The sequence below is a fragment of the Conger conger genome, chromosome 7 (genome assembly GCF_963514075.1).
Source record: "Conger conger chromosome 7, fConCon1.1, whole genome shotgun sequence".
NCBI classification, from domain to species: Eukaryota; Metazoa; Chordata; class Actinopteri; order Anguilliformes; family Congridae; genus Conger; species Conger conger.
In genome coordinates, this window is record NC_083766.1 from 45,866,354 (window position 1) to 45,893,433 (window position 27,080).

The 27,080-nt window shown below is 40.5% G+C and overlaps 1 protein-coding gene across 8 annotated transcripts in view; it reads left to right on the forward strand.

The window, feature by feature from the left end:
* The window catches only part of LOC133132631 (teneurin-4-like), a 208,475-nt gene that overhangs the window by 125,118 nt on the left and 56,277 nt on the right, over positions 1-27,080 (forward strand). For 7 of the 8 annotated variants that reach the window (XM_061248188.1, XM_061248187.1, XM_061248181.1 and 4 more), the window contains 7 exons: positions 3,647-3,908; positions 6,047-6,314; positions 8,702-8,845; positions 10,574-10,823; positions 11,404-11,424; positions 16,301-16,533; positions 23,824-23,978. In XM_061248188.1, coding sequence (XP_061104172.1) covers positions 3,647-3,908; positions 6,047-6,314; positions 8,702-8,845; positions 10,574-10,823; positions 11,404-11,424; positions 16,301-16,533; positions 23,824-23,978 — 1,333 coding nt within the window. The remainder of the gene's footprint in view (positions 1-3,646; positions 3,909-6,046; positions 6,315-8,701; positions 8,846-10,573; positions 10,824-11,403; positions 11,425-16,300; positions 16,534-23,823; positions 23,979-27,080) is intronic. The other variant, XM_061248185.1, reaches the window with a different exon arrangement.

Here is a 27,080-nt window from a genome sequence, read left to right on the forward strand (position 1 = left end):
GGGGGAGCGGGGAGAGGGGGGGGTGCTCTTTTTTTACAATGTGATTCATGCTGTACGAGAAGAGTAGAAGCTCCCGTGCTGAAAATTGCTTTCTGACTATCCCCAAAAAGCCTTCTCAAAAGTCAAAAAGGAGAGAGAGAGAAAAGAAGCCAGAACTGGAGAGTGATTGAAAGCCTCCCACGAAGAACTCATTGATCCACCGCAGTTTAACAATCTCTGACCGGGGTGGTGCAGCATGGGGTTGGGTGGGGCAGGGGGGCTGGCCAAGGTCTACCCCTGAGCACAGGCCATTTTGTTGGAGTGATCCTGTTGCTGATCCCCTTGGCCCTTGATCTCATCCACAATGCTGCTGCTCATCCTACCTTTAATCAGCCTCATTGCAAGCATGTCACGCCCATCCCTCTGCCTCCGCTGGCTGCCTGTGCATCGTCTCTTGCCTAATGCAGAACTTTTAATGGCCTTAATGATCGCTTATGCTATATGTAAAACTACATCGTAAAATGTCCAGTGTAAACTCATTGGATATGAGACCAGTTAAAGCAACTTAAAAGGACCTTGCTCAACACATACTTCATGATTGATTTTGAGGTATGCTTTGGATCATTGTCTTGCTGAAATACCCAACCACCCTTCAACTTCAATGTCGACTGACCTTTTGAACATTAGCCTCTAGAATTGGGGTTGTTTTGGGGTTGTTCTTTCTGGCAACTCTGCCAGATTGGTCTTAGATGTTTAAAGTATGTAGTATTTTTTTTTTCTGTGAACAGCTAGACCTCTGTGTGCTACTCTTTTTTTTCTTTTTTTTTAAATAATAGCAAATAATAATCCAAAAGGGTTCCCAAACATTTGCACATGGCCCTTTTTCTATCATTTATAAACAGTAAAACACATTTTTTTAAATTGCAGAAAGGTCTCATGTTTAACTCTACCACTTACAGTTCAGATTTGCTTTCAATCACATACAGATTCAATGTAACAGACATTTAAACCAGGGGTGCCTAAATCTTTGCACCCCACTGTACAAATTTACAAAGAAACAGTTGTACAGCCATGAACATTATTTCCAGTACATATGGTAAATAAGCCAAGTCAGGAAGGAACACAGTACCAATACAAATACAATACAACAGAAACTCAATTAGATATGGCTAAATATAATTTAATGTAATGTAATGAATGCCACACTTGGCCACTGACTCCACCTCCACTGTGGTTCTTGCATTTCTGGGTGAGGACACGCAATGAAGGGTAGAATGGGTCTCAGCGCACCGCCTCGACCATTCAGGACGCAGTGCCTGAGGTAGCGAACAGCTTTTTATAGCACCGTGTGGGGAACGATATCGCCATCACCACTAGTGGATCACCATGACACCAGCTCCCGGTTACTGTCCATTTGTCCTTAACTGTAAGATGTGGGGGTGGGCATCTGGTCCCCTACAGAGACCAGCCGTCTCTGCTCAGGGACCCACACATATTCTGCCATTAATTACATGCCACAAGTGCAGCACGCTTTGATAGAGACACGGCCCCTACAGTCAATGAAATGAATGGGAACCAGAGGACATTATAGTAAGAAGAAGAAGAAGAATAAGAATATGAATGTGAATATGAAAATGAATAATAATAAGAATAATAAGAAGAATAATAATACATCAAAACAACTAATAATAATGATAATAATATATGTAATATTTTAATTATGAAATTTATATTATTTATTTAATAAATTTCCCATATGCTCAAATTACTTTACACAGTAAAATCAGAATTAAAGAACAACAATCAGTATGATCATACAATTGGAACTTGTAAACAAGATATTGACAATTACCAAATTCACAGAACACATTTGGCAGTGATTGTGGTGTAATACAGTTAAACCAAGTTATAATGTACAAGTGTTTGGATGCTCTGTAACTAGGTAGCTCAGTGGTACAGGTAGAATACATATTGTGTGTTGTCAATTATTTGTTGCACCGACCTCAGTTCCACAATTAAGGATACACAGACAGTATGTGAGCACACAAGATTGAAATAAGTGTGGTAAATTAATAATGAATAACGACGAGGCGCATCCTCTTGTGGGGGGACCAGGGACACTTTGAAACAGACAGCCTCTCGTATCTCCCCAGGATAATTATATTACAGCACTCTCATGCTAATGGAAAGTGCGCGGCTCTACAGCCCCTTTACTGCGTTTGGACTTAGCCTTGACGTCTCGCCGCCTCGCCTCCGTTGCATTTCTCAGAGCCCTGTCAGCCGCTATTTCTCTCCGGATGCAATCTGAGGCGACTGCACTCAGCAGTACACAAATTAAATCCCCCGTCTGCAAGAAGGAAAAAAAATCCTGCCATAGGCCTACTTCTCAGTCCAGAGTCCTTTTTTTGCCCTGCGCTTTATTTTCTTAATTTGTTTTTCCTCTCTCATTCCCTCACCCTGTATGCTGAGTTTACTTAATTGTCCAGTTTGGTAATATATTACAGTGCAGTGTGCATTTTATCTGCATCAAGTACTTTAAAAATGAAACCTTTTTTTATAATGTAACTAATCTGTTTGAATCATATTTATTTTCTGTTTGCCCTGACAAATACTGGCCTTGAGTCAGTGAACATATACAGTGGACAATGTTTGAGACAGACATATTTTTTCTTTATTTGGTGCTGTACTCCACAATTTTTGTTTTAATCTCGGTTTTCATTAACAGGTAATTTTATACATTTTGGTTTCACTGTGTAGAAATTACAGCACTTTTTATACATAGTCATTTCAGGGCACCATAATGTTTGGGACAAAAGCCTTCACAGGTGTTTTTGATGAGTCAGTTGTGTTCTGATTACATCTGGAGTCTGTTACTGTATAGTACTCAACATTAATCCCAGAATTGTGCTGATGAAAGTCAAGGAAGCCACAATGAGACTGAGAAAACACCATCAGAGACATACCTCAGGCTTCCAAAAACCAATTGTTTAGAGCATCATTAAAACCACTGTTCAGGAGGCAGGTGTGGATATGTCAATGAGTACCAAAAGGCCAAAAGCAACTACCCAAGATCCAGTGGGGTTGTAGTCACTCCCTGTTTCGGCTGGCTTACAACAGGGAGTGATGAGAGGCAGAGCCTTGATGCCAATGTTTACATTTATATTAAACCTCAATAAATATTGCTTAATTCATTGTGAGTTATCTGACTGAACTACAGTAAGACAATGATCCCAAGCATACTGTACTGCTAAGGCAACAAATGAGTTTTTCAAAGCCAAGTATCACCAGAGAACATGCTCAGCACCTGTTGATGTTTCTGGGTCACAGGCTTCAAGCACTCATTGCAAAGTCAAAGTTACATAACACTAATATGACCCAAACAATATGTTCCCTTTAAATGGGAGAACTATGTATAAAAAATGCTGTAATTTATCCATGCTGAAATCAAAATGTATAAATGCCCTTTAATAAAAGCTGAGAGTATGCCCTTTAACCACATGTTAGCATTTTGCTTGATTACAAATCTATAATTGTGGAGTACAGAGCCAAGTCAAGAAAAAAAATGTTTTGTCCCAAACATTATGGTTCTTACTGTATTTATAAAGTGGATATGGAGTTTGTTTTCAAGTTTAACTTTATTTCTCTGTGCTTTCACTTTCTACCTCAGTTTTGACCTGGTGACCAACGGGGGCGTGGCCATCGGCCTGCGGTTCGAGCGCGCTCCCTTCATAACCCAGGAGCACACTGTCTGGTTGCCGTGGGGACGCTTCTTTGTGATGGACACCGTCGTCATGCGGCACGAGGAAAACAACATACCCAGCTGTGATATTAGCAGTTTCTCACGCCCCACCCCTGTGGTTGTCCCTGCTCCCCTCACTGCATTTGCTGGAACCTGCTCTGAGCGAGGAGCCGTTGTCCCCGAAATCCAGGTGACCCCCCCCCACCCCCTTTTCCGGAATCTTGCGAAAAGCACACTGCCCTTCTGGCTTTCTGCTGTTGCGGCATAAAATATGTATGGGTGAGGAAATCGAGCAGCAAACTATAAGAGAAATAAGGACAGATTTATGTCTTAGAAAGAGAAAGGAAGAATCGCCCTCAATATTTGGGGCTTTGGTAGTTTGATAGCCTGGCTTTCAGAGTGATTGTTTTTCTCATCGTGTTCTTGTCTCTGTCTAATAATTATGTTTTCTACTCAGTTTTACAAGATTAATGTCCTCCCAATAAGTTAATGTTTGGTGCAGTCTATTAATAACAAGATTTTTTTTACCCCCTTGTGGCTTAAACACTTAAACAGGTGGTTAATACTGACCAATTAAGGGCAATTTGAGTGCAAATAGGGAGTTTTTAGAGTCAATTGCATGATAACCACCAAGACCACAGTGACCAGCGGTGCAGTAATCGAACTAGCGCTCTCCCTAATTGGTACACCATGACCATGTGACCCAGGCCAGTGGAAATAGGTCAGTCAGGGATAGCCTATAAGACCTTTGGATTTGTGGATCATCAGGTGCAGCATTTTGGGAGGAGTGTGTGTGTGCCCCCCCACACCTGCCCGAGCACAGAGATTAAAGGTTTATTTTGTGGGAATGACCCGTGTTACCCACCTACTGCGCAAGACTTTTGCTGCAAGTTTGCTGCAATTGAAGCAAGAAGTCTGTTGGGGATGAGAGAGGTTTTTTATTATATTTGCAGGGAAAGTGTTCCTCAGAGAGCCGTGGTTGTTGTTTATGATCTGGCTTTCATGTCCTGGATTTATAGTGAAATGGCTGGCATCAAGTTGCAAGTTCTTCAGCTCCTTTTTTTTTGCATGTGGGCCAGGCTGTTTCTAAAAATGGGACATATATGTAAGTCTTTATTCACCAGCTATATGTAAAATAAGTACTATATACCATACATATGATATTCAAAACTCTTATTTATTTTGTCAGATATATGGATAATACATTTATGCTGTTTCTCAACGGGCCAAAGCTGCATTTGGCCTTCCTGCCAGTTAAAATAAATGACGAGAGTCTAAATAGCACTGTACATAGTAGTGTGTGAAAGGTTTTGCAGGCACCACCATCTTCTTGCATACTTCCATGTAATACTGGCTAATATGTAAACTGTTGTACAAAAGACGTAGTTGGTTTTGTAAATTCAAGTCCCAGTGCCATCACAATAAGATGTGGGGCCACAATAAGGTCCTTAACCCCACATTGCTCCAGGGAGGATTGGCCTTTACCAGGGTGGTGTAGAATTTAAATAGGAGTTAACTACACACTTATCATAAAACCGACAGGCTGTTGTGTGTAACAGGATATTGTGCTGGATTACAACAGTTGTTTGAGTTAATTATTACAGGTCATTGTCTGAGAGATTATATCAGTCAGAGATTAACAGGCCATTAACAGGGTTTACAACAATTATGAGAGTATCAGGTGAATGTATGTTAATGTAAATCTGCTTTCACATGAAAAGAATCAAATGTCAAGTGTCTAATTCCAAGTGAGACAGTGACTACACATGGGAAGAATCAAACTCAATCTTCGGAACATTGTGTTCTAACTTGCTAACGTGTTTGGAACACGATGAGTCTACACGATGAGTTTTATTTGTAGTTTTAATTTGGTCGCTAATTGGCTTTTTTGCCAATCATCTCGCCACAATGAGCTCATGCCCCTGAGCAAAACTAATAGCATAACAATAGGGTTGTGGGTTGTCTGCAGTTATATAAGGCAAAATTTGGAACTTGCTTTGCTTCAAACCCAAAATTTCAACAAACTAATCGGGCTAACTCAGCCACAAAGCTTGGCCCTGGGCTCTATATTGCCAGTAGCGGTATATCAACCTGCTTAATACAAAGCTGTGATGTGAAGTTTAAACGATTTGAACTCTGACGGCTCTCATCTTGGATTTATTTTGAGCTGCACACAGCCTTAGCATTGCTGCCAAATCAGGCATAAACACTCCATAGCAATTTAATGGCTTGACGCCATATTGAGTATTTTGATGCTGATCATGTGAAAGCCTCTTAGCAGCCAGTTCTTCAGGAATGTAACAGGTTGTTGGCATCTCCCTCCTCCAGGCTCTCCAGAAGGAGGTCCGTATCCCTGGGACAGACATGAAGCTCTCCCATCTGAGCAGCCGCACCGCAGGGTACAAGTCCATCCTGCGGGTGGCGCTAACGCACGCCACCATCCCCTTTAACCTGATGAAGGTGCACCTAACAGTTACGGTGGAGGGACGTCTCCACAGGAAGTGGTTTCCTGCCACGCCCAATCTCTCCTACCACTTTGTCTGGGACAAGACCGATGTGTACAGCCAGAAGGTTTATGGACTAAGCGAGGCCTTCAGTGAGTCATGAGACGTTTTGCCACTCGAGGTTTTTAAAATGACGTTGCTCTTTGCTTTAGTTTTCCAAAGAGAGCTTGTTAATGGTTATTTGGTTTTGAACAAGTGAGGAAAAAAGAGAAAACATCTCCAATTGGCAACATTTCAGAACCTAATTAGTCCTTCGCAAGATTTACATTTTTGCTCAAGAAGGGTGATCCTCAGAAGAAAGTATTTAAAAATACATTGATGCATGTCAATTTGTTTAGATACAAAGCATTCATACAAAGCTCATAATTTGTTTTTCCCACAGTCTGCTTCCCCTGAAATTGCATTTCATGCTGGGTTGTGTATTACTGTGTGGACATTGTAAAGAATGCCCTTTTAATCCATTTGTGGTTATACATTGGTTAGCAGACAGACTAAATCTATATGAACACTGACTCTGAGATCAACAGTTCAATAATGTGGGGATGTGTTTTTTTTAAATAAAGTATAAGCTTCTTAAAGACAAGCTGCCACACACAACAGTCTCTGGAGTTTTCTGAGAATGGTGCGAAAAACAAAAAACATCCAGTGAGCAGAAACGTGTTGTTCATGAGAGAAGTCAGAGGAGAAGGGCCAGACTGGTTGAAGCCTGACAGGAATGTAGTAACGTACAGTGGTATGCAACAGTGGTATGCAGAAGAGCAACACACAATGCGTCAAACCTTTAAGTGGATAGACTACAGCAGCAGAAGACTTAATCAGTATAAAAAATAAGTAATTTACATTACATTACATTATTGGCATTTGGCAGACGCTCTTATCCAGAGCGATGTACAGTTGATTAGACTAAGCAGGAGACAATCCTCCCCTGGAGCAATGCAGGGTTAAGGGCCTTGCTCAAGGGCCCAACGGCTGTGTAGATCTTATTGTGGCTATACTGGGATTAGAGCCACCGATCTTGTGTGTCCCAGTCATTTACCTTAACCACTATGCTACAGGCCGCCCCTAATAAATACCTAATAAAGTGCTCACTCAGTGTATATAGTTTTCTTGTATGTTTGAACATAAAATATAGATAATTATCCATGTTGTATTTTATATGCAGCCCTTTTTCAATAATTCTGGAGCCCATCGTCTATCAGTGGGCATGTACAGTACTGTGCAATAGTCTTAGGCACCTGTATCTCACTCTGTACAGATAAGATTCTTTCAAAAATAATTTAATGAAATGTCCTAAAGAAACATACTATACATTTTACATTACGTTTTAGTAATTTGGCAGAATAGTGAATCAAATCAATATTTTTAGTGACCATTTTTTTTTTTTTTGGCCTTTTTTGCGGTGTTAAAACTGCATCACTTCTCTGAGATATAGAACTGCAGGACAGCGTTGGCTAAGACAATCGGCAGGGAGGTTGTTCCAAGGATGTTGGAGAACTTGCCACAGTTCTTCTGCAGACTTTGGTTGGCTCCTTGCTTCTGATCTCAGACAACCTTGATCAAGTTTTTATGTAAAAAGTTGTCAATTGCTTACAGTAATGTTACTTTTTTAAATTAAATACAAAAATGTCTCTGTAAAATTAAATATATGGAAAATGAACATTTGGAAATATGAAATGTGTTATTTTATACTAACACACACAAAGAAATAAATACAATAAACAAAGTCTAGGGTGCCTAAAACTAAGACAAATTATGATTTTCTGTTCCCCTCCAATTAATATCCTTTCCACACAGCAGCATGCATCCTCATTTCACGTCCCCCTCCTCATTTAATGTCAATGAAATTGACTCCCCGCCCCTCAAAAATTCCTTTGAAAGATTCGTTGCGTAAGCTAGTGCTGCTCGAACTTCAATTTTTTAGGTTGTCTTTAACCCTTTCGCACATAAGTTACATCATATTACCCTTTGCGCTGTAGAAGTTTCCCTCGATATGAATGCTGACAATTACTGTAAATATAGTAATAATAATATACTGTAGTCCTACTAATGTAATAATGAGAATGATAATTACTTAACCATTGGTGGGGAACTGCCAAACAGCCCCCACATCAGTGGATACCAACCACCTTCATTCCTCAGGAAACCTGTGTGTAAAAAAAGCTGCAGTTAATATTTTTTAAAGGCCTAGCTTTATCTTCAATTTCCCATCCCCAACATTGGATATCTGACTGTTTTATTCAGTTCGATATAGCTAAATATACAACACTAATAGCTGTGTGCGACAGTCTCAAGCTGCATGAAAGCTAGCTACCTGCTCTGTCTATTACATTTATCTGTCAATGTCAGCTAATGCAGTTTGTGTAACAAAAACTTATTTATTTGTGATATTATTTGCATGTTTTCAAATACATATGGGGAATTGAGTGGGGATTGTATACTTCAAGCTGACCTGTGAAACCTCTCTCTCTCTTTCTCTCAGTTTCAGTTGGATTTGAGTATGAATTATGCCCTGACCTCATTCTCTGGGAGAAGAGGACTGCAGTCTTACAGGCGTATGAAAGTGTGGCGTCCAATTTGGGTGGCTGGGCACTGGACAAACATCATGCCCTCAACATCCAGAGTGGTAAGCACAGGATACACATAGACAAACAACCACAGTGCTTACACAGAGACAACCACACACAGCTCTTACACCGAGAAAAACAGCTCTTACACAGACAAACTCACCTGAAGGCTGTCAAGCAGTTTTTTTAAATCATGGACAGTCTGAGAAATGTGGGCAGGATGGGGGAGGCGCTATAGTGAGTTTAATCAGGACAAAGATGTATGGTCATATTATACATATTATATCTATAGACTTTTATAGAGTTTTAATAGTGTGAAAGGTATATAGCAATTCAGCCAGTACAGGAAAGATTTGTTTATAATTTCTATACTTTAGGTTACAAGTTACCTAAAAAAAATCCTAATAGTATATTATAGCCTTTTTTGCATTTTATTAAACTAATTTCAATTGATTTCCTGAACTTTTTCAGTTTGTGTGCAGGGCATTAGTTATCCCACACACAAACTATACTGTGCTGGGAAAAGTGGAATAATTTACATTCAAAATAACACCTCTTAATGTGTGGGCAGGTGCACTTGGTGCAGGTGATTACTTCACTTCCTAAACTGGCCTCTTATTAATTAAGCATTACATGTTCTAAATTATGCCTCTGTGATGTATGTTTCCTGTTCCTTACCCTTCCTGTAATTCGTAGTGGTTGTGTCCATGCACCCAGGGTGATTCCAGTTTATTGGCGTGCCAATGAGTTGAACCCCTCTTAGCCATGTCCCAATTACAGCCTTAGATCAGACAGCCCCATGTCATATCTTGACTGGGGACGGATCTCATTTCTTTGGAGAAGCCACTTTTTTTCTTTATTGCCATTGTTTCTGATGGGTGAGAAGGGTCAATTTTCTTATTGCCGGTGAATTGGCTCCGAACGGCAGCGGTATGAGAGGCATGAGAGTACAGAGCTCTCCGGGCTCATCCAGACAGTGCCAGGAGGAGCCTCGTCAGAGGAAATGAGCCGTAGTTATGGGAGAAATGCGCAAGAAGCTCGCGGCGTGATCTGTCACCGTGACTAGCATCCAGACGGGCGTTCCTCTGGGCTGCTCAGCCGAGCTGAACCAAATGGCTTCAGTAGCCAAGTGCCAGATATCTGCCCTAGATATCCAATACAATTCAGGTCTTTGGAGAATTTTTTTGTTTTTTGTTTTTTTTTTAAAGGTATTTAATTTGTCTCAGCCTATTTTTGTGTTTTTGAAAAAAAAAATGTTTTATAAATGTGAATGGAGAAAAGGGAACACTGGAAGGCTAGATTCAGGCCAGTGAGCCATTTTAATGGTCATAAAATCAACTCAGAAGGCCACCATCTTCTGTCGGAGCAGGCTTACAAGAAGAGTAAGCTTCACAAGTTTATTATTTTCTATCAACAGGTGCGATTGAGGGTCACAAGTGTGTGGAATCTTTGAAACAGAGGCTGCTATAGTGTAACTTGATTGGTTTAATGAAAAGATGTGGGAGGTTTACTGCTAATGACTTCACTTTTGTCAACCGTTCTTTCACTTCTAAATCTATGGAAATCTTTCTGAAGTTAGAGCTGAGTGAGATAAAGGCCATGTTGTTGGAATCAGTGCACCTGCCTGCTATTGAGTATACAACTTGTAACACAACGCAGTAAAAACGTATCCCTTCGTTCAAGCACATGAAATTGTTTCATTGTGAGGCCTGATGAGCCCTGATGTGGCAGGGGTTTTCTGGGGTTTTGGCCATTAGCACTTGACGTCTTTCCCTCCTCGTCTGCAGGCATCCTACACAAAGGTAATGGGGAGAACATCTTCATTTCCCAGCAGCCCCCGGTGGTGGGTAGCGTCATGGGCAATGGCCGGCGGCGAAGCATTTCCTGCCCCAGCTGCAACGGCCTCGCTGATGGCAACAAGCTCCTAGCGCCCGTGGCATTAGCCTGTGGGCCCGACGGCAGCCTCTATGTGGGAGACTTCAACTACGTGCGCCGGATTTTCTCCACTGGCAATGTCACCAGCGTCCTTGAGCTAAGGTAATAATGGACTTTTAACGTTTATTTTTACTGTATTTATCCATTAATTAATGTCTATTTATTTATGGATAAATACTGACAGTACATTTATACTAACAGCACATTGCTAAACAGCTGAAAAACATGTTTTGCTTAGTCACTGCCTCTTGGCCTTTTAGTATATAGTGTTTATACAGTACATTGACTTTTTTCTTGACTCTCTAAGAAATTAATATCTATACATGTGTTTTGGTGGAATGGGTGCAACCAGGTATTCCAAACGCCAGTCTTGTTGCGGTCCAGTGTCTATTGTTGTTTTTTCTTATTCTTGGTTTTCTTTCAATCAACACACTTCAATTAATGCATGTAACCCATCAATAAACAGCAGGCACTATGGCCCTCTTAACACCACTAACATATACCACCTTTCACACATTATTTTAGCAAGATAGCAAGATCATTTCTTTAAGAATTCTTCAAAGTGACTATAATAAGATCCCGTTGGTCCTGAAAAATCATGACTAATGACTAATTCTCTCATTAACACTTCTCTCTCTGTGTTCTTTCTCTTTTCCGGCTGCTTGTGGGCTTGTTCTGTCAGAAATAAAGATTTCAGGCATAGGTAAGGCAATGAAAGCAGTGGTAACTCTTTCATGGTGGTAAATTAATACAGCTCTTGTGTAAATTACTGTGAAAATTAAGTCTAGGTGAGAAACGGTGTGTAAAATACTTGCCTATTACTAAAGTTTACTCTGAAAAACATATATTTATGACTCAGAAAGAGGCATTGTCCACAATACAGCCAATCATCTGGCTGTATTGTGCTCTGTGTGTATGTGTGTGTGTGTGTGTGTGTGTGTTCATGAACCACAGTTTTAAATGTCAAATGAAAATGGGTAAGAATTACATTTCATTCATTTAATTTAATTGAACCTTTTTTCAATTTAAGGTTTTTAAGAAGATAATCACCCTTTTTTAAATTTTTTGCTAAAATGTTTGTGGCTTAACTAAAATAACTAAAATGGCTGAATGTGAAATAGATTTTTCCATTATTGCACAAAGCTACAGATATTTGGCAAAAGTGTGATTTATTTACACCTGGAGAAAATATTGTAACGAAAAGCAAAAGCATCTCTGGAGCTATAATTTCTTGGGCTTTGTGAGTGTGGAGCATAGTAGAAATATTCATGGAGGAGATCAAAAAGTGCCTCTTTCAGTGGTTAAGTAAGACCCATCGTGCCCCGGTGCCCCTCCCCTTCAATAACATTACCCACAAGCACAATTGCAGCACACATGTTCCGGCCATTCAGAACCACAGACAGTAGATAAACCACTGGGATAAGCGCTATCCAGTCCTCCTAACAGTTAGCAGTAATGTTACTAACAGATTGGAGACATCACAATATTACATTACTCTTTCTGACTAACAATGGCTTAGCAGTAAAAAAGATTTTCAATTGAAAGTATTGATAACGCACTTAGTATCTCTTGCTACATTCTGCTCCTTAAGCAGTTCCTGATAAGTTTTTAGTTTTGAGAACGAGTGTGGCTCTGGTGGCAGTTGTATGGTCAAATTGAGAATCAAGGTAATGCACACATTGCCAAAGGCAGTTGCTTGTTAAAAAAGCGGATCTACCTTTGGTAGTTTTGCTGCGTTGTACAGTTCCTCCTTTGTACTTTTTTTGTGCATCACTTTCAAACTTTTGCTGATGTACAGTAAGGTAATCGTGACACTAAACTTCATAGATGAAACCCAGTTCAAAGCAGGCCAATCATATGATTGACTGTCAAAAACAAATAGTTTCCCACAAACCTTTGTGAAGCACAATTACAAACAGATAAATATACAGATAATAGAAGCAACCTTTTTTTATTTTGTCCACCTCATACAACATTAACGTGTCCGTCATTTGCTCGAGGGCTACTGACAAACTAAAAAATAGCGAAAAAACTTTATTGCTTTGTAACCGTGGAGGAGATATGCTATGCAAATCAAAGGTATTTTTAGCATGAGCAAATATCAACTTGTTTGTCAATATAACTCATCTTTTTGTCGCCGACGCTCAAACTCCAGCACGGACCCTCCCCACCCGGGCCCTGATGCGATCGAACTGCCAGTCCCGCCCTTAGCTATGCCCCTGAGCTCTTTTCAATTGCAATGCGTGACACAGACCCGTAACGCAGCGGCAGGGGAATGCACAGTGTATCCAGAGTTTAAATAACATGTCAGTGGTCTACTTGGACTGATTGATTTCCATATCAGGGGGTCAGAGAGCCCACAAGAGGTATGTGTCTCTGCAGACAGAGTAGAGAAGAGTGGCTGTCTCCTCTACCCTGACAATACCTACAGCAGCAGTGGACCTCTGAGTCTGAGCACTGTGGTAAACTGCTACCGACCATTTTCCACCATAAGCTATGGTGAGGTATGGCTTCAGAAAACTTCCATAAAGTCACTCACCACCAAGGCTGGGCCCATAGACTGTAGAAGAAATATGAACAAAGTGGATGTGACGTCACCCATTGACTTTTCATAAGTCATGCCATGTTGTACAGAGACTATGCAGTCGGGAAAAGCCGGAACTCTTATATGCCCCTCATCCCCCTCATCCCACCCCCAGTCATTCCCATGATGTACCAGTACACAGCCAGGTATCACAAGTGCAATGCGCATTGATGGAGTCCATGCACAGAAGGTCAGAGTTTTTATCATTCATTTGCCATTCTGAGTATCACACAGAGATGGTAGTGCTTTCACGAAAAGGAGCAATGGACTGGATAACTTTCTCTTTGAGCCTGCAGACAGACCTTTCTGCTAGACCAGACCACCCAATTCTGGTCCCTGTTGAGTAGCTGGTCCAGGGAGTTTTTTCAGCTACCGATTTCCTGAATTGAAGCGAGTCCAAGTCCTCTGCCAGAACCAATTGCTATCCTGTCAATTCTCACTTTGCAGATTTAAAATGCTCTGTCTGTTATAAACCTACAACACAGACAGTTTGAAGCAATCCCTCAGCACTGTTTGCCAACTCACCACTTCTGGCCGAGTACCAAATTCAAAATCACAGAATGGGAACGTTACATATAAAACCTGAAGCGTTTCTTTTTTTGACATGCATATACAGCTCTGCTTTAATTGACTGTAAGTGATGACCAGTTATTTTGCCAACAATTATCCTCTGTTCAGCATATCATAACCTCTGGGTTTGATTTGAAGTTGTTCACCAGGCATATCACCCCTGTTTACACTTAAAATATTTCTTGTAAGGATGTGTAGTATAGTAGTATACTTTAAACAGTGTAATTTTGCTTTCTTGAAGACATCAGGGCCATGACCCATTAAAATTAGCAGTTGTAAACCGACTGAACTGAAATGTTGAGTGGTGGATCTCTAAATCTTCGCAAAAAGAACTGCAATTTGTATGTGCCTTATGCTCATAAGTAGTTTCTATATTAATGTTAATGTTCAGATTTTAGTGAATTATTGTGTTAGAGCTGGCTGAGAACAAAATGTAAGCTTGAAAATATTTTCAAGAACAAAGAGAAAATTGTAAACATTTTGTTAAATTGCATGGCATGGGCTTTTCTGTGCATGAATAAGTGCAAAATTCATATAGATTTTATTTGGGACAAAGATTGGACATCATATTGTGTACAGTTCGGCCAATGACTGTTTTTGGAAAGAACTCGACAGGTGCTTGGGGAGTCAAAACATTCCATTTGCACCACAGCCCCTTTGGTCAGTTGCCCCTGTACTTTATGTAGATTTGCCTCTGGGGTTTTCTTGTCAATAAAAATGATTAAATGTGCCACAATAGAACTGGACTGGACTGGTCTGGCCCCCTGTCCTTTAGATTTCTCACTGGGTGGGAGTTTTTGACACTGTGGAACTGGTAGGACCCAGTATAAGATCCTCACACAACGAAGATGCAAGTCCTGCAGCATACACACCAGCTCTCTTTGTTTATTTTGTTTTTATTTTATTTTTTTTCTTCCTTTTTTCTGGAAAGTTGTTCGACAGCGATAATCACATTTGGCAGAAATGGATGGGGCTTATCTCAGGCCTCTGACTGAAGCCATCTTGAAAGTGCCACTGCACCACCGTGCTGTACTGCCCACACTCCTTCAGAAGTTTTGGCTTTGTTTTCGAAAGACGTCAGAGAACAAACATCTACAGTGTTTTTGTCTCTGTCTCCTCGGCTTGCTCATCCTTGAAGGTTGCCCAAGGACTGCGCGGTTGACTGATGGCAGTTACGGCATGAAACGATAGCCACTATTAGAAACGCCGCCAAAGTTTGCCCTCCCCCTTCACCTCCTCTACCGTCTCTCTTCCATAGCTCGAATGCAGCCAGCGACCTCTAAATGCTTGGGTGCACCGCCGTTTATATTCGTGCACAGACGATTTCGCTTTCTGACCGATTTGCCAAGTATTGATTTTCTATTCCGTGTCGGATACTACAAATCATGAGCCTTGATTCCTATTGAATTCTGAAACAATCTGCCACAGTTTAATGTGTGGCTGCGAACTTCCTGGCTGTGGCTGTACTGTATGTTGAATTTATATCAGTTAATTTGCAGGTGCACTCCTACCAACCTCTATCATTGCAGATGTTCTGAGTGAAATCTCTAGAACATGGCTGCCCTTGTTCCTGGAGACTGACTGTCCTGTAGGTTTTCTTTTAAATTCTAACAAAGCACACCACATTCAACAACATTTAGACATTTCGGTCCAGCTGTTAATATGTAGAGTCAGGTGTGCCAAATTAGGGTTAATTGAAAATCTACTGGATGGTAGTTCTCCAGGAACAGGGTTTGGGTAGCCCTGGTGCACAATGTGATATTATCAGTTGATTTATTTTATGACTTAGTTTAGTTTCTGTCATTGCTAACCTAAATGAAAGATTGTCTTGAGGACTCCCCAGGCCTTAATAGGGTGCCTTATTATCTTATTCTCCTTATTTAAGGAAAGCGTAAAGTGTTTCAGGCAGATATAGCAAGTTTTACATGTACCTTTTCTTTCTCTGAGATGAACTGCACCTCATAATAAAAAGATTAATTGGCTTTTCCAGAGTAAGTGTAATTACTAGATATTCTCGAGTCAGCTGTGCTTTTCAGATAAAAATAGGTGAAGAGGTATTTAGCAGCAAAAAGCAGTCTCTTCTGAAAGGTGACCTGGTTACTTCTGAGAGATGTCGAGCCACTGTTTCAAGGGTGGGCAAGGAGGTCTGATCTCTTTCAGGACTTCTTGTCTTGATGATGTCATTAGCCCGACTGATTATTTGAACTGACATTTTTGATGAAACCATGTGCTACACTTGCAGACAGAAACTGCGTATGAGTCTTTGGTGAAAGCATTTTGCTATGTGTGTACAGCTATCTTGATTAAACAATATTTAGGAGGAACCATCCAAAAACCATCAACCACCAGCAGTAATCGGACTATGCCCCAATTAAATAGCATCCTCTTGACTTATGACTGTCCCTTGTTTCACCCCTACCCCCAGTAACAGTCCAGCACACAAGTACTACCTGGCGGCCTGTCCAGTGATGGGGACAGTCTACCTGTCAGACACCAACAGCAGAAAGGTGTTCAAGGTGAAGTCTCTGAACGTGGTGAAGGATGTGGCCAAGAATCTGGAGCTGGTTGCTGGGACCGGAGACCAATGCCTCCCCTTCGATGAGACTCGATGTGGGGATGGAGGGAAGGCTGTGGAGGCCACGCTCACCAACCCCCGAGGTAGGTCTTGTACTAAGAGTATGCCATTATAAAACATGGAGGTCCTGGGGAACCTATGCTGGTATATGCTGGTTTTCATTGTTACTCTGCACTTGATTGATCATGTACCATACAATGTGATATATAAAATATGACATTGTGCTACTGGTTTAGGTCAGGGGACTGGGTCACAGGGTGTGCTGACTTTTGGTATTATTCAGTGGTAGGTAAATTTTCCATTCAGGGCTGTTGTGGTTTTTTTTTCTTTTTCTTTTTCTTTTTCTTCTTCATTTAGTCCATTTCCAGGTTCAATTTTCCATCGCTATGGTAACAGGATATACCAATTTAAAGTGTTAAAACTCACAGTTCTATCTGTACAACCTACAGTATTTCAAGATGCCATTGGTTTAGCGACAGTTCCTTATTTTGTGGGTAGTAAAACAAGTGTGGGGGGACCTCGCCTTTTGGAATTGTATTTTGGAAATCCTCATACTCCAAGAAATATGGTAATGTCAGTGTCCTTTTCATGGCAAGGGTCCAGCAGACCAAATGCATATTAGTTTCTCATTGTAAAAACGTGGTAACTTGGAGAAGTGTTGATAGAATGTCCATTGTTTACTTAAAATTTCTCTGGAGGAATTATCATTGTTGTCTGTTTGGCCATTGCATACTCCTATACAAGTGTTTGTACATAGGGATGCTATTATCTACATTTTCTATAGGCTCTCTGGAACATGATGAACCCACGTATGAGCTTCTGGGCAGTATTGGTAATTCAGTTGCATAGTGAATACATTACCGCCATACATGTTTGTAAGTATAAATTATGTCTAGCAAAAAAACGATTTTTTACAAACTGTCATGTTACTGAAGTGACAACTGATAAAAGCATTTTAGCTAATGACATTACATTTCCAGCAGTGTATAGTATGTTAGGCTAAAGCTTTCAAACAACACATTTTTTCACCTGTGTAACAAAACTGTACAATTTTCAATACACATGCTGAGACTATTACAGTTCTTCAGATTTTATACCAAAAATACAATAAAACAATTATTTTGTCTGTGAATATAGGAAGATAGTGAAAACACCTTTGAATACACAATAGAGAGCATTCAGTGACGTGACCACATTTTATTTTGGTGAGCATCTAAATACATTCTCAAAGTATTTTATCATTATTCAGTATATTTATAAATAAGAAGCCATCCTGCTTTTCAATAGTACATAGCATGTAAAATAGAGGACTGTGTTCAACCTGTTGATGGAGGTTGGGAATTTGACAAAAACTTCAATCAATGGACCTCAATGAATATATTACTATGCAAGATGTTATTATTGTGATTATTGTACTTATTTTGTATGATCGTCTCGACTGTCTGAGGAGAGTGCAAGGAGAGGGAGGTCGAGACGGAGGGCAGGGCGACAGGTGGGGGGAAGTGTCATATAATTTAGTAAGCAAAATGCAGTATTTTCCAAGTAAGACCCATAATATAATTTAGTTTCCATGTATCTTTTGGAGTCTCCAAATGTTCTTTTTGGAAAACTGCCTAGATATAGATTAGAAAAAGCAATGCAGAATGCTCATTTTTGGTGATGTTGCCCTCAAATTTGAAAGGGATTTGTCCTGTGTTGTGACTTGGCTTCGGTGGTGCACTTGGTGTTTCTAAGTGCACCACCCACAGCTACAATATTCTGTATCCAGTCAAAAACAGAAAATCTTCCTTCAGAAGAGACCAGGATCACGCCTGTAGTAAAAAGGATTCAAGAATAGTACCCATTTTATTTTGGGTCATTTCAAGCTTGTGCCAAGAAAAACGGCAGTTTTACTTAAGGGGTTAAATCCAAATTGGCTAAAATTGTTTGGAAAAAAACAAAACAATAGATCTTGTGGTTCTCCAGGATCAGATTCCTGTTTTAGTGTGCTCTGTGCCCCTGTGTGAATAAGGTACAAAACTGAACCATTTTTATAAAAATAAAAGAATAAGAGAGTTAATGTGCTATGTCAGCTCTATAGTAACTCCAAGTTACTGTACCACAAATGAGAGTAAGAACAGGCACAAATTGCATCTGCTTTGGTGGATTCTAACTTTTTATTTTGGAGCATAGCACCAAGAAATGCTTTGTTTTTCCATTTCCCTAAACAAAAGGTTGAAGCTTTTTTTTCTGGGGTTCTGGAGAGAAAGTGAAGATGATCAATATGATGGATGCCAGCAACAGTGTAGGTGAAATATTCAGCCTTGGAAACACAAAGTGCACTGCGAGTATTTTCTCTGTCAATAATAGTCTGTTTGAAGATATTTAGAGCAGCACGGCTCCACCGAGACGGAATCTCATTTTCTGTCTCAGTTTACTGCCAGAGGCGTGAAGGGGGACTGGGGGACGTGGTGGAGGGGTTTGGAAAGCTATTTGAGAACAGTCATGAGAGGATTTCTTCTGGCCGCTGACCTGCGTTGAATTAATAAGTATGGAAAATAATAAGGAAAAAGGCTGCGATCTGGCTGTTTTGATGATGATAAAGGGCAGGTTTTAGCATGGCCCTGCTTCGCAATGGAAACCAACCCATGTATGTCTATCTGTAGCGGCTGCTGGGTGATTCTGTTAATTCTGGTAATTTAGCTGACACTTTTATCCAAAGTGACTTACAGTTGATTAGACTGGGCAGGGGATCTGGTGAAATGCAGGATTAAGGACCTTGCTCAAGGGCCCAACAGCTGTGCGAATCTTGTTGTAGCTTCAAACACCAACCTTCCTGGTTTCAGTCATGTGCCTTAGCCACTGGGCTACAGTCTAAAGTGTGTGGATAGCCTCCATGGCCTGGCATCGAATCGCGCAAGTGCCAACTGTAACTGCAGCCCTGCAGCATGGAGTGTGATTGGGTGTGGTGTCACTCGGGGAGGGATGGACTCAGTTGGCTGGGATGCATTACATTAGTCACTGTTGCCCCCTTTGGTCAGTCAGGCAGTCTGCTTGCTCAAGATGTACAGGAAGTGTCTTCCTCTGCCTCGTGTCTGTGCAAGCTCGTGGCTGGAGGTGGAAAATCCAGTTTCAGAAAGTAAAGGTCCTTCCCAGTATTTTGTTTCAATCACCTGGATTTGCTAATTTGCACAATTCTTCAGCCAGGTGCTAGATCTAATGAGTGAAATCAGCTGGATGAGTTAATGGGTGGAAAAAACATAGGGCAGGACTGTTACTTTCTAACCCCTGGGCTTCACACCTCTGGAAGCAGTGACTCGATGACATCTTATGGAGCGTGGGCTTGTCCACACTCAAATTGATAATTGCGGTTGTAGCAATGAGTGTGGCTGCTGAATATGAGGGCATTCCAAACTGGATAAAAGTGAAGGAAGAAGATTTTTTTTTAAATGGTAACTCTCGTGTCTGTCTTCAGCAGCAATATATTTTTGTGTTTTCGTTACCAAATGTTTTTTACGTATACAAAGTCGGCGTATCAGAATTAGTATTTGGATACAAACCCAAACCCCCTTCAAATACCCTTGTTGATGGTAACCCCTTAGAAAGATACATACATAGACACATAACACAGCAGTAAAAAATATACATACAGTGGGAGCAATAATTATTTGATCCCTTGCTGATTTTGTAGGTTTGCCCACTTACAAAGAATGGAACTGTGTAGAATTTTAATCATAGGTACATTTTAACATTGAGAGACAGAATATCACAAAATAATCCACAATAACAACATCATATAAATTTTATATCATATTTTCACATGAAATAAGTATTTGATCCATAGAACAATAGGACTTATTTTTGAGCCACTTCTTTGTTGCCTTGGCCATATGTTTTGGGTCATTGTCATGTCCCCTTAGCTGAGAAACACCCCCAAAGCATAAGGTTTCCACCTCCATGCTTCACAGTGGGGATGGTGTTCTTGGCGTTGTACTCAGCATTTCTCTTCCTCCAAACACGGCGAGTCCAGTTGATGCCAAATTGCTTCAGCAGAGGAACCTTGCACGCGCAGCAGGATTTTAATCCTTCACGGTGTAGTGTGTTACTGCTGGTTCTCTTCGTGACTGTGGTCCCAACTGCCTTCAGGTCATTAACAAGCTCCTCCTGTGTAGTCCTGGGCTGATCCCTGACCTTTCTCATGATCATTGATATCCCACGAGGCGAGATCTTGCGTGGAGCCCCAGACCAAGGGAGATTGGCGGTGACTTTGTGTTTCTTCCATTGCTTATTTTCTTGTAGCCCATCCCAGACTTGTGCAGGTCTACAATTTTGTCCCTGATGTCCTTAGACAGCTCCTTTGTCTTGTCCATGGTGGAAACGTTGGAATCTGATTGATTGTGTGGACAGGCTACAGTAACGAGTTGACACAGGTGTTTTGGGTAATGAGTTGAGATTAGGAGTGCTTCTTAATGGAAAACGAACTGGTCTGTGGGAGCCAGAATTATTGCTGATTGGTAGGGGATCAAATACTTATTTCATGCAAAAATACGATTATTTTGTGATATTCCATCTCTCAATGTTAAAATGTACCTATGATTAAAATTCTACACAGTTCCATTCTTTGTAAGTGGGCAAACCTACAAAATCAGCAAGGGATCAAATAATTATTGCTCCCACTGTAGGAAAATAAAATGGGAAAGAAGATTGATGTTAAGTTTGTGAAAAAGACTTCACCTCTGCAGCAGCATTGATCCATGTCTCCAAAGCTGTTCCTTTAGCACTATGCTTTCGTGCAGTGGACTGTTCCATACAGTCCCCTCCAAAACATGTACATGAGATGACAGATTCAAATTTCAGCTTTTATTTCCTGGCATTTGTATCTAGATTTGTTACACAACTGAGAATATATCACCTTTTGTATCAGTCCACCCAATTTTTATGTGAGTAAAAGTATTGGAACATGTGACTGACAGGTGTATCTTGTTTCCCATTTGTGTCCTGTAAGATTGATTGGCTAAGCAATAAATAGTTCTGAATGTCTACTCTTGGTTTTAGACTTGGGTTTTGCCTGTGAAGACTGCATTTGTGTTAGAAAAGATAAACTAACATGAAGACCAGAGAACTGTCATTGGGAGAAAAGCAAGCCATTTTGAAGCTTAGAAAAGAGGGGAACAGAGCCATTGCACAAGCATTGGGGATAGTGTGTACAACAACTTGGAACGTCCTGAAAAAGAATGAAACCACTGGCATACAGGTTGACCAAGGAAAACAACTGCAGTTGATGACAGAATCATTGTGAGAGCTGTGAAGAAAAACCCCAATCAATGTTTGCAGTGTGGCAGGGTGCATTATTCTTCTGAAAGAGGCCACTGCCATCAGGGAATACTGTTGCCATGAAGGGGTGTACCTGGTCCCTAACAATGTTTAGGTAGGTGGCACGTGTCAAATTGAGGTCCTCATGAATGCCCGGACCCAGGGTTGTGTTGTGACACCCCATAAGCTTTGCTGTCTCGGATATGCTCCGACCCATTCGTCTGGACATAACGCTCTGGCCCTTGTCAAAGTCGTTCAGGTCTTTACGCATGCCCATTTATCCTGCATCCGCCATATCGACTATGTGAACCAACTGTTATCTTACTGTCTAATATATCCCAGACCTTGACCTGCGACGTTGTTACGAGATAATCTGTGAGTGGTCATAATATTTCTTCAGTGTATATAATGTGTAAAAAAAGGTGTGAGGTGATTTCCATTGGAAAATAAGAAGTCTTCTGCTGCTGCAAACCAGATTTTCTTCTTTTGCGATGTCAGATTAATAGTAAAATGGTCATTTCGTAATAATAGCTCAATATATATTTTGGATGACAACTGCATTTAGTTAGTTATGTTACTGGCACCCATAACATAAGCCTTTACTCCTTTATCTGTGAGAATGGGGTGGAATTAAGTTAGATTTCCAATAAACGCCAACAGCCCTGTCTGCCAAGTCTATTGTTCAGAGCTGAGGAGTGTAATCTGATTGGAAAAAGAGAGGTTTTTAATCCTGCATCAATATACCTCCTTCACACCGATGAAGATCCCTCGCACTTGTTTATGAACCTGATCTTAAAAAATATTGTTGTGTAGATTGTTGGTGCATTTTCACGGGTAAAATGTTATAATAAATAAATAACAAATAAAAGGTGGGGGGGGGGGGGGGGGTTAAAAAAAAATATCCCAGTTTCCCTTTCCAATTGTTTTTTCTTATTATTTCCTTTTTCTGTGGAGGCATTTGGAATTATATGGCACATATCACATGTGTGATAATGATAATGTACAGTAGTTCACATGGACTGACATTACACGACTGACATTACAATGCAGAAGTTATTTCACAGCCTAACTGATAAATGTTGATCTAAAAATAAATGTTCTATTTGTGACCCCATAATCTATTTATCTGGTTTCCCCTTGGACTGGGGTCTGTTGGACTACAGTAGGTGGTCCACTATGTAGGCTGGATTTGATGATTGTTCATTAAGACCCTTCTTTATTTGGCTGCTAATTGAATGCACTAATTTCTCTCTTGTCACTTATTAGCAGTATTTGGGTTGTGTATGTGGTTGTTTATGAGTCCAATGATCAAAGCAAAATTCATTTCTAAATGTACATTTATTTAATGTGAAACTATGTCCCTCAGTTAGAAACAAGCTCTTCAGATTCTGGCACTCAAGATTAAGTTGTATTTCAATTAATGCATTGTTCTGGGCCCTGGGACATTTAATTATTGAACAACAAATTAACTTTAATTAATTTAATTGTGATTAATTTCCTGAATTCTCCCCCTAATGAATTGTTTTATTAAATTAATCATGTTCCCTTCATCTAAGATTCCCCTATAATTATGCATCATGTATTATTTCCGAATCAGACCTGGTTTCAAATAGTATATGTTAGATTCAATTACTGTGATCTATTCATCTTGCCAGGTGTATTTGCTGCAAGCATAAAGGCAGGGCTTACACCTTTGGGATAATTTCATTTGTTCCAAGCTTAGTGAAATCCAGAAAAGTATTTGAATCCAAAACAAATACTGTTTTAACCCAGGTCCAGACCAAATACCGCATATCTTCAAAAGTACTTTATGGGTGTCTCGGTGGCGCAGCCTGTAGAGCACTGACCGCATGCTCATTGCGAGCCGCGACGTCGGCGGTTCGAATCCGACCGTCCGACATTTGTCGTATGTCTTCCCCTCTCTCTCGCTTCCATTCTTCCTGTCTCTCTATGCTATATACTGTCCAATAAAGCTGAAAAAGGCCTAAAAAAAAATCTTAAAAAAAAAAAAAAAAGTACTTTATAACACTAATTAAGCAATAAGCATTTAAACAGACGCTCTGGTTGTCTTCTGTGTACAGGTATTGCAGTGGACAAGTTTGGCCTGGTATACTTTGTAGACGGCACCATGATCCGCAGGATTGACGGAAACGGGATCATCTCCACGCTCTTGGGCTCCAACGACCTGACCTCAGCCCGACCCCTCAGCTGTGATTCAGTCATGGACATGTCCCAGGTATGCCTCCAGCCATTAAATAATACATCAATTATTTGTTATTTCACTTTTATCTCATGTGAATTGCACTAAGCAGGGGACAATCCCACTGGGTCTATGTAGGGTTAAGGACCTCGTTCAAGATCACAACAGCTGTGCAGATCTTATCATGGCTGCACTGGGGTTTGAACCACCAACCCTCCAGGTCCCAGTCATGTACAGGCTGTTCCAGGTAATTACCTAGCTTTACTTGAGACAGGAACCAACAAACCTTTGGTGTTACAATTTTCACCAATATCCAGGACAGAATTTCCCTTTCATATGATTATAGGTTATAGTTAGTAACAGGTCATACAGCTTTACCAGCAGTTTAAAAGAAAACATAGTAATACAAGTAATACAATTTGTTGTATGAAAAAAAGTTCAGGTCTGCTGTCTGTCCATGCTGGAATTTTGTTAGATTACATTAAATTAATTTGTTTCTAGTATACTATATTCCCCAGTCTTTAATAACAAGAAATGTGCTAAACACAACAGGGGGGAAAATGTCCAACTAATTAAAGTTATTTAGTCCCGGGGTTTGTCGTCAGTGACATTACTCTTAATTTCCTGAATTTCCAATGTTGGGGGTGACAATGGCTCAGGTAAAAGTTGTCTGGCAGTCGGAGGGTTGCTTCTGATGAGCTGGTCGCTGCCTTGCATGGCTGCCAATCACCGTTTGTGTGTGAGAGCAGTTGAATGAGACACATAAATTGTACAGTGCTTTGGATAAAGGCACTATATAAATGCCAACCATTTACCATTTACCAACTTTGTTATTTATTTATTTATTTGGTAATACCAATGTGTCCAACTGGCTGATAACATTGAAACACTTATACATTAGGTCACAAAAGGTGGTGTAGCATAATATACATACTGTAGACTTATCCTTTCTTGCAGATTTGAATACAATATATCTTTACCCAAGTGCAGTCTCATTAGTTCATTTCGAGATACAACAAAATGCAATGCATTGAAGCTCGTTTTGATAATTACGAGCAGTTAAACAGGCCTGGACTGTCGTTATCATTACGTAGATGAGTTTTCACCATTTTGCTGATGTTATCCAGTATAAGGCATTGCTACAGTGCCAGAGAACAGAACTAAATTATAGCTGTTACATTGACCATCCTGTGTGATCTCAGGCCATTGCTATTTTCCAGTCAATGGGACAGTTCATCCTGCTAATTAAGCCCTGGACATGAGCTTATTAAACTGGACATGAGCATATTAAACTATCTGCATATTACGAAGATTAACGGCTTAGCACACTCATCTTTAGTGGTAAATTAGTTTCTCTTGTTCTCTTCTTCTGGCCCATTTTCTACCAAAACTACCCCTAAAATTGCTGTTAATCTTTGTTTATGTACCGGGGGGACTTTGAAAGTTGTGATATTAGGACTCGCTGTCTCCACAGACTCTACCGGGTTGGTTCTGTTTGTTTACCCCTGCCATTTTAGAATGACATTTGTCATGAAATCCTTAATTACACTGAGAAATTGAGCAAATTATTTTATCCACTGCTGAGTGGATAAAATGGGGGGTATAAAATGTGCCTACATGCAATCCATAGGACAGCCGACTCTCAGCCCATATGCAAATCCCCCCAGGTTGCCATGGATTCAATTCCTGAACCACCAAAGAACAGAAACAATATCAACGTGACTGTATCACAACTCACAGTACCGAGACTTTGCATAGACCTCAACATTAAATACTATAGTAGATGCAAGGGAGAGTGTAACATAAGTAGCACTTTATTGTCTCAAACGGCCACCTAGCCTGTCTAACAGACATATTGTATACCGTTATTAATTCAAATTTTGGGCTTGTAGTGGACTCCATGTACATGGCACCTAAGCAAGGTGTCTTTAATTGAAATCGCAGAGAAACAGGACAGAGCGTGTTATGCTATGGAAGCCCGCAGCATTGGCATCGGTGGAGCTGCAGCCCTGTTTGTTCTCGTGGGCATTCTCCCTCTCCCTCCCTCCCAATCCACTTTTGTAGCATCTGGGCTGGACAAGGTTATTTGTGACTCATGGCAAATAGGTCCAGAAGGGGTCCCAGCTGCCGGAGAGTGGAGTTGTATTTCTGTGGCGAGATAGACCAAAAGACAGAACAGGGAATAACCTCCAGATGTCAGTCCCCCCCTCCTCCCACACCTATCTGCTTGGTTCATTTTGGGATGTCTGCCACTGCCTCTCTCTGGCAGGAAAGACCTGCTATCTATATGCAAGCTATCCAAGGCTCTGTGAAATCTCTCCAATTCTTATATTAGTGAAGGGTTTATATCATACCCCAATTTCAGTATTGCAACTCAAAAAGAAAGAAAGCTATAAAAATATACACTCACAGAGCACTTTATTAGGAACCTTATTACACCTACTTGTTCATGCGATTATCTAATCAGGCAATTGCAGTGCAATGCATAAAAACATGTAGATATGGGTCAGGAGCTTCAGCTAATGTTCACATCAACCATCAGAATGGGGAAAAAATGTGATCTAAGTGACTTTGACCGGGGAATGATTGTTGGTGGCAGACAGGGTGGTTTGAGTATCTCAGAAACTGCTGATCTCAGAAACGACTTGTTAATAAGAGAGATCAGAGGGGAATGGCCAGACTGGTCAAAGCTGACAGGAAGGTGACAGTAACGCAGATAACCACACATTACAACAGTGGTATGCAGAAGAGCATCTCTGAACACACAACGCATCATAACTCTTAAGTGGATAGGCTACAGCAGTAGAAGTACAAAAAATAAAAAGGTTTTAGTAAATACCTAATAAAGTGAACACATTCTTATGTTCATGGTGTTGGCAGGCCAAATAAATAGGAGAAACCAGCCATTTTCTCTTGCAATGTTTCTGGCCAAATATTAAAAATGTGGAAATCAGAGGCAGCACCAACATTGTGAACTTGGGGCCGTGATAATGGGCTTCAGATAGATAATGCAAGGTAATAGCTTGATGGATATAATTAACACTTTCTACAAGGTTTGACAACAAATAATGGGTCATTTAGAGTAAAGAAACCTAGTGACTGTGCTGGACTACTATATACTATATATGGTCTTGCTTC